Source organism: Vulpes lagopus, chromosome 12 (genome assembly GCF_018345385.1).
Source record: "Vulpes lagopus strain Blue_001 chromosome 12, ASM1834538v1, whole genome shotgun sequence".
NCBI lineage: Eukaryota > Metazoa > Chordata > Mammalia > Carnivora > Canidae > Vulpes > Vulpes lagopus.
Window position 1 is genome coordinate 7,175,643 of NC_054835.1, and position 15,737 is coordinate 7,191,379.

The 15,737-nt window shown below is 53.5% G+C and overlaps 1 protein-coding gene across 1 annotated transcript in view; it reads left to right on the plus strand.

Moving 5' to 3' along the window:
• Positions 1-10,172, plus strand: part of PRRX2 (paired related homeobox 2) — a 50,734-nt gene extending 40,562 nt beyond the window's left edge. Inside the window, exons 2-4 of the mRNA XM_041723781.1 lie at positions 4,246-4,433; positions 5,316-5,494; positions 6,620-10,172. Coding sequence (XP_041579715.1) covers positions 4,246-4,433; positions 5,316-5,494; positions 6,620-6,755 — 503 coding nt within the window. The 3' untranslated portion in view covers positions 6,756-10,172. The remainder of the gene's footprint in view (positions 1-4,245; positions 4,434-5,315; positions 5,495-6,619) is intronic.
• The last annotated feature ends 5,565 nt before the right edge of the window (positions 10,173-15,737 follow it).

The window sequence follows — 15,737 nt, forward strand, 5'->3', positions numbered from 1 at the left end:
AGTCACACAGTTTAACTGGCAAAGAGAGCTGGGTTGTTTCTTCCGGCGCCCACTTGGCGGGGCGAAGGCTGTGAAATGGTTTTCATTTAAACACCCTCAGTTTTGAATTGCTCAGAAACTTCTCGAAAAAGTCTCCTTTTTTGGCTGAAATGCCTCCCGCATTGGGTGAGTGCCCAAACAGCATTGCCTGGAGGGGGACGGAAATCGTCTCTGGGATGGCTAGTGTTCCAGAAACTTCCATCCTGCTTTTGGGCTATTGACCACCACCCGGTTTTCAGCTCATGGGCCCTTGTTGTTTTGGTTTAGCTTTCTTCTCCCTCCAGGGGACGGGGATGCGGGGCAGAGAGACATTTGCAGGCACCAGACATTCTCATCCATCTTCGCCTTTTCTTGGAGGAAAGGGGTGAGGAGAGAAGGCTGGAGCCCAGCCAGGGGATGAGGCGCCTCCCTTGGGGCCACTCGCATTCCCTGCCACTGCCCCCACACCCCATCCTGTGTTTGCAACAGTTCTTGAGCATCCTGCTAGCCCAGAGCTCTGAGCATCGTGAACCAGATGATTCTTCGGCATGGGGGCCTGTCATTGTCCTGAAGGGCTGACCGGCCTCTACCCATTCAATCCCCATAGCACCTCCAGCCTCAGGGTCCTGACCATCAAAAATGTCTCCAGACACTGTCAGGTGTCCCCTGGAGGCAGATTGCCCCCAGTTGAGAACTCCTGGGTCAAACTCAGATGTAGAGTCATCTTTTCCCAGGCACCGCCCTGAGTCCTGCCTGACGAGACCCCCCATCTGCTCCCATGATCACTATTTACCAGTCTCCTGGAACGTTTCCGCCTCAAACTGAATCAGTTGGTTGCTCAAGGGTCAATTAACCCTGCTAATGTGGGACCTTATTTAAAAGCAGGGATTGAGGAGTATCCACCGCCGGGCCTGGAATGTTCTAGAGGCTTAGCAAAGCAAATGCCCAGCGTTGTGCAAAGAACATTGGATGTGTTAAGGGAATGTGTTGCTGGAGAAGCAAAAATGCAAGGTATGGACTCAACTTCAAAAGGCTGACAATATGTTCTGCTGTCCAAACCAGGCGAAACAGACCTTCCCATACACCACTGGTGGGAAGCCTGGAGGGGGGGTGGTGCAGATTCTGGCTACTTCTAGTATTTTTCTCACTGGCCCAGCAATCCTGCTTTTAGGAATCTGTCCCAAATATGCACTGGCAAAAATAGAAAATCATGTTTGCATGAAGTTCTCCACTGGCATCCTTTCAGTTGCAAAGGATTGGAAACGTTGCAAGTGCCCATCAATAGAACTCCAGTGGAACAAACCACGGGGCGATCCCCAGCCAAGTGCTTTGGGAACGCATAACTGGGAAAGCAAAAATACAAGGTATGGACTAAATCCCAAAAGCTTGACAATATGTTCTGTTGTCCTAACTAAGCAAAACAGACCTTCCCATACACGGCTGGCATATAAACCACTCGCTATAGAAAGGAGGGTGAATGATTTCTATGCATGGGATGGAAGGATCGCTGGGTTCTGCTGCTCAGTGGGAAAAGGTGATGTGCGGAGCAGTACATGGTATGCTCCTTTCTGATAGATGAGGGGGAGAAAATATTATATGTATTTTATTATATTTGCAAAAAAGCTATGCTGGCTGGGAGGATAAAGCAAGAATTGCTTTAAAAGATCAGTTCCTGGGATCCCTGGGTGGCGCAGTGGTTTAGCGCCTGCCTTTAGCTCAGGGGGTGATCCTGGGGTCCTGGAATTGAGTCCCCCATTGGGCTTTCCACAGGGAGCCTGCTTCTCCCTCTGCCTGTGTCTCTGCCTCTCTTTGTGTGTCTCTCATGAATAAATAAATAAAATCCTTAAAAAAATCAATTCCTCCAGGTGGAGGGAGGGAACAGGACAGAAAAGAGAGTGTGGGGAACAATCCAAATAAAGAAGGTTACGTTTGTTGTGCTGAGATGGAATGGTATCTGGAATATTATCAAGCGAAAATAGGCAAGTTGAAGCACCAATGTGTTCAGCATGATCTCATGCTTGTAAATTTTTTAAAATGTGCATTTGTAATCTTGTAAAGCATGGGGAGTGGAGCTGGGGAGAGGGGAGTATTTTGTTTTACTTTTTACCCTTCTCTGGTATATGAATCTATTACTGTGACAAGCAGTGACATTACTTGGTTATTAAAACATACATTTTTAATAAAATCAGATACATAAGGAAGTGCTGAACGTGGTGGTGTTGCATGTGTGCTGGGTGAGTGCAGGAGGGGATCCCACATGGACCCAGGTGGGCTAGGAGGACCCAGGTGCGTCAGGAGGGCCCCCTGGAGGAGTGGGCAATGACCTGGGCCCTTGGGGACAAAGAGTCAAGTTCTGCCCCTCAATAAACTTGAAATGTAGCAATAGTGTCTGTAAGCTCTCCCGACTTGTCCCCTCCAGGGAGAGGACGGGTCTAAAAGGTAATAGTTGCTGACCCCAGGCCTTCCCCAGGGTTATGCTGGGCATCCTTACCTGAGTTGCTGATTCTGCACCAGAGGCCAGCATGGACCCGTGGTCAGCTTCTCCGCTGGGACTCACCCCCTGGTCATTTCCATCTCTTGTGCCTTGCCTCAAGTGCCCTCCTCCCTCCCTCTCTGATCTGATTGGAAAGTTCTTGTACCTCCTTCAAGATCCAGTTCAAAGCACCACCTGTCTGAGGAGCCTCCCCGATCATCTCCCCCTCGCTCACCAGAGCCGAGTATCCTCCCGCACCCTGGCCACCCTGGTGTGACCTTTGCCGCAAGCCACCGAGTGTCTTATCCTGGGGCCAGCCTCCCTCAATCTGCTCCATCTCGGGATCTCTGGGTGGCGCAACGGTTTGGCGCCTGCCTTTGGCCCAGGGCGCGATCCTGGAGACCCGGGATCGAATCCCACATCAGGCTCCCGGTGCATGGAGCCTGCTTCTTCCTCAGCCTGTGTCTCTGCCTCTCTCTCTCTCTCTCTGTGACTATCATAAATAAATTAAAAAAAAAAAATTAAAAAAAAAAAAAAAAAGAATCTGCTCCATCTCTCCCCAGTACCCAGCACAGCCCCTGGCCCATACTGGGTGCTCAGGGGCTCTAACATGTCTTTCTGCCTTGTGCTCTCAGCAGCTGGCAAGTTTGGTGAACAGGACCAGGATTCTGGTGCCAAGCTGATGGTTCAAATCCCTTCTCTACCACTGGGTGCTTGAACTTTTGCCAGAGCTCTTGGCCTCCCTGAATCCCTCTCCCTTGTCCCTCTGTAAGTTGGGGGTGATGAGCATGGCACATCTGTCTATATAGGATTGCCGTGAGCAGTGATCACAGGTGCTAAGGAGCCTGTGAGCCATGGCTCGGTGCAACTGATTCCTACTGCTCTTTGTGATGTGTTATGTTAGTTGCACAACAAATACCCACAGAGGGCTTACCATGCCCAGAGCCCAGGCCAGGTGCTGAGGACCCTCAGGTGCCTCCTGGGCCTCCCTGACCTGGTCAGTTGTCCCTCCTGGCAGGAGGGAACTTGTGCCCTGGCTTCAGGTTAGAGGTCCGACGGTTTTTGTTCATTATTACATTCCTTGTGGGCACTGTGCCTGCCACATAGTAACTGCTCAGTTAATAGGTATTGAAGGGGGACACCTGGGTGGCTCAGTGGTTAAGCATCTGCCTTCCGCTCAGGCCAATCCCCGGTTATGGGATCTAGTCTCACATGGGGTTCCTCATGGGGAGCCTGCTCTCCCTCTGCCTGTGTCTCTGCCTCTGTCTCAGTGTCTCTCATGAATAAATAAATAAAATCTTTGGGACGCCTGGGTGGCTCAGTGGTTGAGTGCCTGCCTTGGGCTCAGAGCATGATCCTGGGGTCCTAGGATCGAGTCCCGCATCGGGCTCCCTGCATAGGGCCTGCTTCTCCCTCTGCCTGTGTCTCTGCCTCTCTCTGTGTCTCTCTTGAATAAATAAATAAATAAATAAATAAATAAATAAATAAATAAATAAAATCTTTAAAAAAAATAAGTGTTGAAGGAGGGCAGGAAGGGATGAATGAAGGGATGAAAGGAGTGGATTCCAGGGATCTGCTCCTGCTCTGGGAGCCGCACCACCATCTGCAGAGGGGGAGACACAGCGCTCAGGGCAAACTGCCCAGCTAGTGCCTGTGGGCGCTGGCACCTCCGCACCCTGGGGCTCAGGGCAGGGGCCTCGCCTGCGGCCAACCAACCTGCTGACCCTCACGTCCCCCCCCAATCCGCCTCGCAGGTGAGTGCCCCAGCCCAGGGCGCGGCGGCGCCGCCAAGCGGAAGAAGAAGCAGCGGCGGAACCGCACCACGTTCAACAGCAGCCAGCTGCAGGCGCTGGAGCGCGTGTTCGAGCGCACGCACTACCCCGACGCCTTCGTGCGTGAGGAGCTGGCCCGGCGTGTCAACCTCAGCGAGGCGCGCGTGCAGGTGAGCGCTGCGCACTGGGGGCATCCCACCCCCACCCACCCCACCCCATCCCACCCCATCAAACCCCCATCCTATCCCACCCTCACCCACCCCACTCCACTCCCACCCCACCCCGTGGGAGCACACCGCCACCTATCACTTGGGGCAACGGAGCTGCTGGGGGGTGGGGGGAGGCATTTAAGAGCAGGAGTATCTGAGCCCCATAGGACTGAGGTTCAAATCCAAGGCCGGCCCCTCACCAGCTGTGTGCCTTGAGCAGGTCCCTCAACCTCTCTGTGGTGAAAGTATCCTCCCTGTCAAGTGGGGATCACGTGGGCCTATTTTATTTTTATTTTTTTATTTTATTTTTTTATGATAGTCACACACACAGAGAGAGAGAGAGAGAGAGGCAGAGAGAGAAGCAGGCTCCATGCACCAGGAGCCCGACGTGGGATTCCATCCTGGGTCTCCAGGATTGCGCCCTGGGCCAAAGGCAGGCGCCAAACCGCTGCGCCACCCAGGAATCCCACGTGGGCCTATTTTATAGAGTTCTTCTGAGAATGAGAGGAGTTAACATATTTGTCAAGTGCTTAGCACAGTGCCTGGCGAAGGGTTTTGATAAATCAGAGTCACATTAAAGTGTTAAATGCTGCTCTGCCCCGGCCCTGAGCCAGTGCTTTGTAGGTGAAGTGCTCGCCTGCCTTCTCATTCCTTCCTCCCCCGTCTCTGAGGCGTGCTCACCCCGCAGCAGGATCATCCCCCTTTTACAGATAAGGAACCCCCCCCCAGGTGAAGCTGGCAGTCCAGAGCTGGTGGCACAGGGGGCACATCCCACATCCACCAGGGTGTGGGTCCCCTCTGCAGCCTGCTGCACCCCGTCCAACACGCCTCCCCGGCCCCCAGGTCTGGTTTCAGAACCGCAGGGCCAAGTTCCGCCGAAACGAGAGGGCCATGCTGGCCAACCGCTCCGCCACGCTGCTCAAGTCCTACAGCCAGGAGGCCGCCATCGAACAGCCTGTGGCTCCCCGGCCCACAGCCCTGAGTCCAGATTACCTGTCCTGGACCACCTCGTCCCCCTACAGGTGAGAGCAGAGCCCCTTCCAGCAGGGAGGCCTGGGGCCACTCAGGGTCCAGACTTCTTGGAGGCTCTGGAGGGAGCTGTGAGTGGTGCCCAGGCACCCCTGAAGCCAGGGCCTACCGAGCAGTGTGTAGCTGGTGTATGTGTGCTCATGAGTATATACGTGTGTGTATTGGAGGAGCATGAGCATGTGCACACAAGTGTGTTCTCATAGCAATATATGCATGTGATTGTGAGTGTGCATGCATGTGCTTATGTGTGCATGAATATGCATGTGCATGATTGTGCATGTGCATGTGAATGTGTAGGGGCAAGAAGATAAAGCCTGTCTGGAGGGGAAGCAAAGAACTCATGTCACCCTGAGGACACTGGAAACCAGGAGGAAGATTTCTGGGCTGGCACAGAGCCCCCAGCACCCTGTGCAGGCCTCCCCAGCCAGGAGGGCTGAGGGAATGGCCTCCCCATCTCAGAGGGCATGGCTGGGGTCCAGAGCCAAGGTCTGGGGCAGTTTTGCCACAGTCAAAGCTGGATAAAGGTGGCAGGGCAGGAGGAGGGAAGAGGTGCTAGGGAGTTCTGTTTCTGTACCCACAACTCCAGGGGGCACCACTAGTCCCTTATCTGTGTGAGGCACTCTGCTGGAACCCTGGTCTTGTGGGAGGCAAGATCCAGCAGGTGGGCCTGTGGGGTCAGAGTCCTCATGCTGCCCGTGGTGGCCAGCTCTCCTGCCCCATCCTTACCTGGAGCAAGAGCACCACTGAGAAGCATCCTCTGTACAAGTACATGTTCACACCATCTCCACCCCGCTGTGCGTAGGGCCCGTTGCAAGACTGGGGGTGAACACGACCCAGGCTCTGCCCTCAGGAGGCTCCTGATCCAGGGAGGGAGACCTGCAAACCCGCAGGGGCTGTCCTGTGGCCCAGTGCCATCTGTGGGTGTTTCTGACTCCTACTCAAATCCTACAGCCCCCAAGTTATGTCCTGCCCCTGGGGGGAGGGCTTCCCAGGAAAGTAAACTGAGGTGGGAAGGCAGGAGGACCAGAGGCCAGGGTCGGGGCTGGCAGCCAGAAGTAGTCAGCTTTGGGCAGCATGCCAGCTGCAGCTGCATGTCCTTTTACCTCTGTCACCCCCAGCACGGTGCCACCATACAGCCCTGGAGGCTCGGGCCCTGCGACCCCGGGAGTCAACATGGCCAACAGCATTGCCAGCCTCCGTCTCAAGGCCAAAGAGTTCAGCCTGCACCACAGCCAGGTGCCCACGGTGAACTGATGGCCAGGCCCCTAGGAACCAGCTGCCTCCTGGCCTAACCATGGCCAAGAGGGCGGACATGCGGGGAGGCGACCTTCTCCCGTCCTCCATCTCTGGGACAGGCTGCTTGGGCTCTCTTGCCCCCTCTCTCCAATCCAGACTCCTGGGCCCGAGAGGCTGCTGGGATGCCAGGAGCCTGGCTCAGCCCCTGGTCTGCAGCCGTGGGAGACTTTGGCCCCTGACCTTTGGAGGAGTTGGCCAGAGGCGGAACAGGAGCCCAACAAGGACTACATCGATTTTGTGTATTAAAACTGAAAAGCTTTTGTCTTTAAGAAATAAAAAAAAAAAATTTTAAGCCCCCCAAAATTTGAGGGAGGGCGGGTGAGGGCAGCAGAGCAATTGAGTGAGGGATGGCCTTCTGGGGCCCTGCCCTAGCCTGCAGCAGCCACAGGAACTGCTCTGGGCCCGGCTCGGACCCACAGCTGTGGCAGGGCCAGATGCCCTCACGTCTGAGCCTTCTTGTGAACGAAGCCCTCGGTCGCCCTGCAGAGCCCCACAGATGGGAAGTCGGCTAGCAGAACAAGAGACCCACACCTAGGTGTTTGGGAGAAACCCTGCTGTGTGACTCAGGACAGGATCCCTTCCCTGTCTGGACAGGGGGTGTCCCCTCTGCCCTATGGTGGGAGGCAGGGCGGGTGACCATGGATTTCTGGGCTGGCCAGACTGTGGGAGGAGGGTGCAGATGCTGCAATTAAATCTCTTATCTCCGGGCATGCAGAGGGTGTGGGACCTTCCTGGGCACTTGACTGTAGGGGGCCCTAGGCAGATGGTCTAGGAAGTGGGTGTGCAGAGTGGGGGTCCCAGTTGGCCTCCCAGGACAGAGGAGTGCTCCTAACAGCCAAGGACACCAGAAGACGTTGTCCAAGTACCCCCCCGCCTTTTGGTAGATGATAACTGGGGGTGACAGAGGACATATACGCCACCAGCTAATGACATCACTTACAGGGAGTTTGCAGGAAGCTGGGGTGAAGGGAGTGGTCTGAAGCCAGCCTTTTCCCCCTGCCCCCATACCACACCCTCTGGGGGAAGTTCAGAGTCATCTCTGTCTGGATAGTGACCTCAACCGGCCCCTAAGAAGTAGGACAGCACTCCCTGATCCCCAGAGAGCACAGATGACCAGCCCTTCCCGGTGAGGGCCCTGTACTGACACAGCAATCATACCCGATGGAGTCAATCAGCTGGACCTCTTTTCCCAAGGTCTGCCTTGCCCATGCTGCAACAAAGTGCCCCAAGGTGTCAGCCCTCCCACTGTGGGCCACATCTCCTAGATGACCTCAAACACCTCAAAACCTTATCATGGTCCTTGTGTGAGGGACAGTCCCTGTTTTTTTTGTTTTAGGAGGTATGGTAATTCTAACTATGAGTGAAGTGAGGACCCCTCCCCATCCCCCATCCATCCCATCCCCCGGATATCTTCTTCTCCACACTTTGTCTGTGATTTCACCCTGAATACTGGGTTCCTGTGAGCTGAGCTTTGCCCTTTCCAGATGTGCAAACAAGCCCAGGACACTCACCACGTGACTTCCTTGCGGTTGGACAGTTGGGACTCTGTCAGCAGCAGAGTATGGGGCACCGATGAGGGTGAAGGCGTGGGGAGAAGGTATTCTGCTGTCTGAAGGGGGCTCAGGCTCGCCTGACTATGAGAGCCAGAGAGGGGGAGACACCTGTGCCCTGGACTGGGGTGGGGGGCAGAGGGTGGTGAGTGGTTTGGACGTAGCCAGAGCTGTATTGTCTGGCTTAGTTTGGCCTCTGCCTTGGCTAAGTGATTTCTGGGCCCCCGCTTACCCTTCATTCACTGAACAAATATGACATGTGTGTGCCAAATTTGTGAACAAATTTGTGACATATTTGTGAACATATTTGTGAACAAATATGATATGCTTGCTGTGTGCCAGGGCTCTGCCCTGGGCCTAGAGGAGAGAGCAGAGAACTGACCTGGGGTCCCTTGTTGCAGAGGCCATGCCAAACATGGGAAGCCCCAAAGCTAGTCTAAGACATCTGGGCAGTCTTCCTGGAAGAGGAGTCCTGGAAGGGTGAAGAGTTTGCCGCACAAAGAGAGTGGGGGAGAACATTGTTTCTGGCTAAGGGAACAGTGTGTGTGAAGGCCCTGGGGGAAGCAAGCCAAAAGCTGTTTCTCTGGGCCAGTGGGATAATTGCAGGGCTGAATCTCTTGATGCAGGATGAAGGTGGAGAGAAGCAGAGGCTGGCTCCTGTGGGGCCTGCGTGGCCAGATCTAGAAGTTGGATGTCATCTTGCCAGTGGGGAGCCGTGGAGGGGATTGGCTGGGTGGAGGGACACCCCCGCCCCAGGTTCTGTGTGGAGGAGTGGCCATAGGGCTAGGAGCAGAGGCAGAGAGACTCCTGCAGAGGCCAGGGCAGATGTCCAAGGAGGGGCGGCAGCGGCCTGGACCAGATGGGGACAGAGAGCGCAGATGTGGGAGGTGTCCCAAACACACCAGGGGCACAGGTTAATGATCGGATGATGAGCTGAGGGAGCCGAGGGAGGCTAGGGGCGCCAGGATTGGGCTTAAGGCACACAGAAGTGCCGGGGAGGAAGAAGACCCTGGAAGCAGGACCTGCCGGGCAGAGGTGTCGGGAAGATGCTGGCCTGCCCTTCCACCCAGACAGGAGCTGGGGCCTCCCTCGTGAGCAGCTCACCATTCCCCCTACCCCAGGAATCTGCACCAGCCAAGGGCCGGCCCACCAGGCCAGAGCAGTGCCCTCCCGGCAAGGCAGACAAGCAGGCCTCTTTCCTCCCCAGAAGCACTCAACCAATAGTAAGTGACAGGCCAGCCCAGGCACTGGCCAGTGCTCCAGAGCTCAGACGGGGGCACAGCGGTCTTTCTATTTCTAATCCAAAGGGAGGGTGCCACGGAGCATCACCAGGCTGGGGCTGCCGGCAGCAGGGATGGGATCACCCTGGGAAGAAGGCTCTGGTTGGGGCCTAGAAGGTAGGTCCCAAGAACACCAGCTTCGGAAAAAGCTGGGGGCCTGTTTCTCACGGAGGCACTGGCCCTGCCATTGGGCCACAAGGACGTCAATGTCACTTCCTCCCAAGCATGCTGGAGAAAACAAACCGGCTTAATCGTTTACACATGCTCCTCCTGGGAGTGAGGGAGGGGACACAGCAGCCCTCCCTGCAACAGGCTGTCGCTGTTGTCACCCTAATTGCAGGGCTGTGTGGGCAGCCTCCTGGGCACCCGTCCCAGGATAGAATTTTCCATGAGGATAAGGTACCCAAGGCCTTGGCCCAGGCTGGGAGAACTTGGAATCTTCCTCTGTCCCACTCCTTCTGCCCATTTGGCCAAGCAGGCTTGGGAGAGGACAATGTGTGCATTTGCTGCTAGTTTTTTGTTTGAAATAAAAGAACTTGATTGAAAGAAAGAGAAAAGGCAGTCTGGCTCTTGCAAAACCCCAAACCTGAGAAATAGAGACCAGTTTTACCTTGGGCACAGCACTTCTGCAAGCGTCTTCTGTGAAATGGGCCTGGCAACAGGTAGTAAGCACCCCAGACACCTCATGGGATTGTCCCACAGTTACTTTCTATAAATGGACACTTGGGTGTTTATGATCAAGGGCACAGAGTAGAATTTGAGGGAGTCAGAACACTCCACGTCCTGGGGTGCAATAGCACTTCTCCTGACCCCAGAACTCAGCACACGCGCTTCAGCAGCTCTGTCCTGTCCCTTCCATGCCCACACTCCAGGAGCGCCCTTGAGGACCAGAGCAAAATGGCATTCCCTGCCCTTGTACCCCTGTCATCTGCCCCTGGAGGGCGCTGTGAGGTCGCAACTGGGCGCAGAGTTGGGTGATTATCCAGGCTGGCCGCAGGCCCTCCACCCAGCCTTCTTTTCAGAGAAACAAGCAAATCCCAAATCACCAGCAGGGGTCACAGCATAAAACTCGGCACCAGCCTTCCAGAAAATGTCCCGACAGTCGTGAAAATGTTCACATGCCGCCACCAGGAATTCCATCTCTAAGCCCCACTTGGAGAAAGAATCCAAAATTGGGGGTAAAAAGCCAGTATGTGCTGACCTGTTAAGCACACATCTCATCCACGCGATGTAAAAACTCTGGGAAGACACAAACACAAATATAAATATTATAGTTTAAAATTTTATACTGGCTTGCAATCCACTTGTCTGTGTATTTTCTGTGATGTGGCTAATATCCTCATAGAGAAACAGAACGAGCAGGCCAGTGTAGTAGTCTCAACTGCATAAAGAGCTCTTTTTTTTTTTTTTTTTTTTTTAAGATTTTGTTTACTTATTTGAGAAAGAGAGAGAGAGCACACACACACAAGCAGGGGGAAGGGGCAGAGGGAGAGGGAGAAGTGGACTCCCTGTACCCTACGTAGGGCTCCATCCCAGGACCCACTAAGCCACCCAGACGCCCCTCATAAAGAGCTCTTCTTAAAAAAAAAAAGATTTTATTTATTTCTTTATCCATGAAAGACACAGAGACAGAGGCACAGACAGAGGGAGAAGCAGGCTCTATGCAAGGAGCCCGATGTGGGACTCGATCCCGGGTCTCCAGCATCACGCCCTGAGCCGAAGGAAGAGGCTCAACCGCTGAGCCACCCAGGCATCCCGAGAGCTCTTTAAAGATAGAAAATGCCCACATTGGCTTCCTGTGGGGAGCCTGCCTCTCCTTCTGCCTGTATCTCTGCCTCTCTCTGTGTGTCTTTCATGGATAAAGAAATAAAATCTTTAGAAAAAATAAAGATGGGAAAAAAGAAAAAATAAAGATGGAAGATGTGGTTGCTTCGTGCTGTGGCCCCCGTAAGGAGCGGCCCCCTCCAGAGCTGGGCACTCCGCAGCTTGTTACTCTGCCCTCACTCCTGCAAGTCTCAAAGCTGTGTGGTCGTCAGTACCTCTTTTCTGCATTGCAGAGAGTGTGTGGGGGGGCTTCTTAACCCTCAGGCCACACCGTGGAAGGACTGAGCTTGAGATACGAGGGGTCAGGCACGGGCACCTTGAGATCAGAAGGAGCACTCAGAGGAGAGGTGGGGTGGTAGGCATCATTCTGAACGGCCCTGGGTTCTCACCCAGGGAGCTGCAGTGTGGTGTAACCCCTGTCCTGTGTGAGTGTGGGTGGAAACTCTGACTTGCTTCTAACCAAAAATGAAGTTAGCAGGTTTAGCTAAGTTCCCTCATCAGTTGACGTGACGTGATCAAAAGGGAGATTGATGCTTCTGGGTGGGCCTGACCTGAGCAGGTGAGCCCTTTAAAGGAGAGTCAGGTGTTCCCTGAAAGAAGGGATCCAGAGCAGAGAGATGCTCTTCTGCCCGCCGGCCTTATGACCCAACAGCCCTGTGGCGAGCTGCCTGTGGAGGGGCGGCCCCCAGCAGCAGAGGGCCTCAGGCTGACAACCACCGCACCCAACTCAGTCCTCCCTATAATCTGAATGAGTTTGAAGAGGATACTGAGCTCCAGATGAGGCCTCAGCCCAAAGTCCTTGTTGACTGCAGCCTGGTGAGGCCCTGACCAGAGGAACCAGTCAGGCTGTGCCCCAACTCCTCACCTGTAGAAATTGTAAGATCATGAGTGGGTGTTGTTTTAAGCTGCTACGACTATGGCAGCTTGTTAAGCAGCATAGAAAATGAATTCAGGTGGAGATGGAGCTTGGATGTCCACCTGCGCTTGGCCTTCCTTCCTCTGCCCGTGGCACACCCAACAACCCCAGACCCACTACAGGGGAGACACGAAGCCTGTGCTCAAACTATCTGCCAAGATACAGGGAGAGCCTCCTGTCTTATCTCCTTTCAGGCCATTCAGCACAAGCTGACAGATTTCTTACCCTAAAATCCGGCTTTGATCATGTGCCTCTGCTGTCCAAAGCCTCCTGTGCCTCCCTAGGGTTCTCTCAGCAATGTTCCATCACCCAGGTCAGGTGTTTGAGGCTCCACCATCTGGTTCTGCTCTCCCTGTCCAGCCTTAGCCCTCACCTTGTCCCCCACCCCAGACTCTCCAGACAGTCACTCTTCCCTGCCATGCTCCTTCCTCAGGCCATTTCCCTATGGCCGTGAGTATGCCTTCCAACAGGGGTTACAAAAGAGTGTCGACTTTTTTAAAAAACAAAGTCAAATTCTAGACAGTCAGCAGATACCTCTGCGTGTCTGGGGAGTTCTGTGTAGTTTGAAAAAAGAATAGTTCAGTGTTATAATTTTGTATTTGGAAACGGGAAGAAAAACCCTATTATTTTCATAATTCACACTTTAAGAAGTGAAGCTATTCAAAGTTTTCTTGGCTGGCACAGGTGCTGAGAGGAGCAAGCCTTGTCCCGGGGGTGGCACTTGGCAGGCCTCCAAGGAGCAGAGGTAAAGAACCATGGCATACCTCACAATCTCTTTGGAGACATATATATGTACACACACACTAACATAAAGTGTATATAAATATATGCATATTAAATACATATAACTATTATAGGTATATTATATGTATTTAATATGCACAGATACATAATACATACCATGCCTATTACATACAATATGCATATATACAATATGCATAGTAAAAAAAATCTGGAAAGTAATAAGCCATAATATGAACAATGATTTTCTTGGGGACATGGGATTGTGGGTGGTCTCCATTCTTTATATATACACTTGTAAATTTCCCTACTTGGGTACTAAAACTTGACAAAACTCTTTTAAAAATCCCATCCAAATTGGAACCATCTTTTTGGAGGACAACATATACCACAAACACTAAAAATGTGCTCAGTAATTCCACTTCTAGAATTTTACTAAGTAACTCTCAGTAATTCTACTTCTAGAAACGTACCTTCAAGAAACAGAGATTTCTGTGCAAAGATGCTCGTGAAAGCATTGCTAATGCTGACACATCCTGGAAAATTAATTTCTCTTTTTAAAAATTTTTATTTATTTATTCATGAGAGACACAGAGACATAGGCAGAGGGAGAAACAGGCTCCCTATAGGGGAAGAACCCTATAGGGTTCCCTATAGGGAAAATTAATTTCTCTTTTTAAAAATTTTTATTTATTTATTCATGAAAGACACAGAGACATAGGCAGAGGGAGAAACAGGCTCCCTATAGGGGAGGAACCCTATAGGGTTTCCTATAGGGAACCCGATGTGGGACTCAATCCTGGGACTCCAGGATCATGCCCTGAGCCAAAGGCAGATGCTTAACCACTGAGCCACCCTTAATTTCTCCAACAATAAGGGAAATTAAAGAAAAGATGAGGTTACCCAGGATATTGGAATATCAGGGAGCTGTTAAAATTCATGTTACTGACCATCAAAAGCCCAGGGAGGATCTCAAGCGATGACAGAAGAGCCAATCTGACCTATAGCTGCAAGCTTGTGAGCCACAGATGCCACCCACATCTGTGACACACCGTCTCCCCAGCGCTGAGAAACCTATGACAAACACTTTTTGTCGTGGAATCACACGCTGGGGTAAAAGCGCCCCTAAATCCGTATCTCCATATTATACCTACACAAGCGCGTAGGCACACACAACACACACACTCGCACACATTTTGCACACCACTCATTCACTTTGAGAGACATCCTAGGAGCCAGGTGCTCTTCCAAGACCTGGGGACACGGGTACCGTAGGACCCAAACCCCTGACTCCCAGAGGCACACACTCTAGAGGGAGAGACCAACAATGGAGAAGATGAAGAAGATGCCAGCCTCCCTGGGAGGAGGCTGCTGGAAGCCACCAAGGCTCAGCACACAGGCGAAGCGTCTGGCTCAACGTGGGGAGTGCACGGTGGGGTGGGGCCGAGGGCATGCTGACAGGCTGGGAATCCCTATGGGGAGCCGTTACAATGACCCAGGCCCTCATGGCAAGGGGCACAAACCTGGAAGGTGACCCAGGATGGCCTCTGTGTGCTGAGAGTATGGAAGGTGTTTATTTTCTTCTCTGAGCTTTTCTGTAGTTTCTAAACCTTCGACGTTGACCCTTACTCGTACAGTTTAAAAAACAAAAACAACCCACCTCTTTTTCGGGTTCCAGTTCAAAGGACAGCTGTCCTGGGAAGCCTGGCTGGATTCCACCTGCCAGGCAGACACACCCTGTTCCGCGACTGCCTGAGGCCCAGCCCGCTCAGGAGCAGAAGTCAGTCTTTCTGTGAAATCAGGATTCTTTGCTCTTTCAAGACTTGCCTATCCCTCTAAGTCCCTCTCACACCAGGGAAGCTCTTGGAAGCCTTGAGCCAAGAAATCCATTGGAGGAGGGAGCCCCAGGAGCTCCTGGTGGGGCCCATCATGGGACAGAGACCACCAGCCATCACCTGTCCCAGGCTTCCTCCATGGAGGGTGTGTGTACTGGAGAGAGGTGGTGGGAGGTAAAGGTTCTATAGCATCAGACAAAATAGGCAACATTTTGTTTTGAGGGGAAGGTCCCAACTTGCAGCCCAGCACCCTGACCCTGGGGTGTGTGTGACACCCCAGCCTGGCTCTGGCCTTTTCAGCTTACTTGGGGAACACAGGAAGATGCCCCCAGGCCCTGCATGCCAGCCAGGGGCAGCTCAGCTTTCCAGGCCCCGGGCTGGGCCCCAAAGTCCTTGCTCACCACTCACACATCACACCACCCCCAACGAGTGGGGCTAAATCCGGGCGGATGGTGGTGGGCATGTGCACTGCAGAGACGAGGGCTGGACAACTCGCACTCTGTGCCGTACCCGAGGTGGCCTCGGGGATGGCCGAGTGCGCTGCCTCTGGCCAGGTCAGCAGATGTGGACTGGTCTTGGGGACCTTGCCCGGCTTGTGTCACCTGCTAGAAACAGGTGCTGGCTTCCCTGGGCCTGGGTGTGCAGCCCCGGGGGAGGGGGCAGCTGCTGCCAGGGGACCTCTCCCAGCCTTCCCCCATCCCGGACTACGTCCCCCTGGGGGGTAGGAGCAGATCAGGCCCCTGGGCATCTGTTTCCCTGAAAAACCCTGCAGCTCCTGCCCTCTGCCCCCTGAC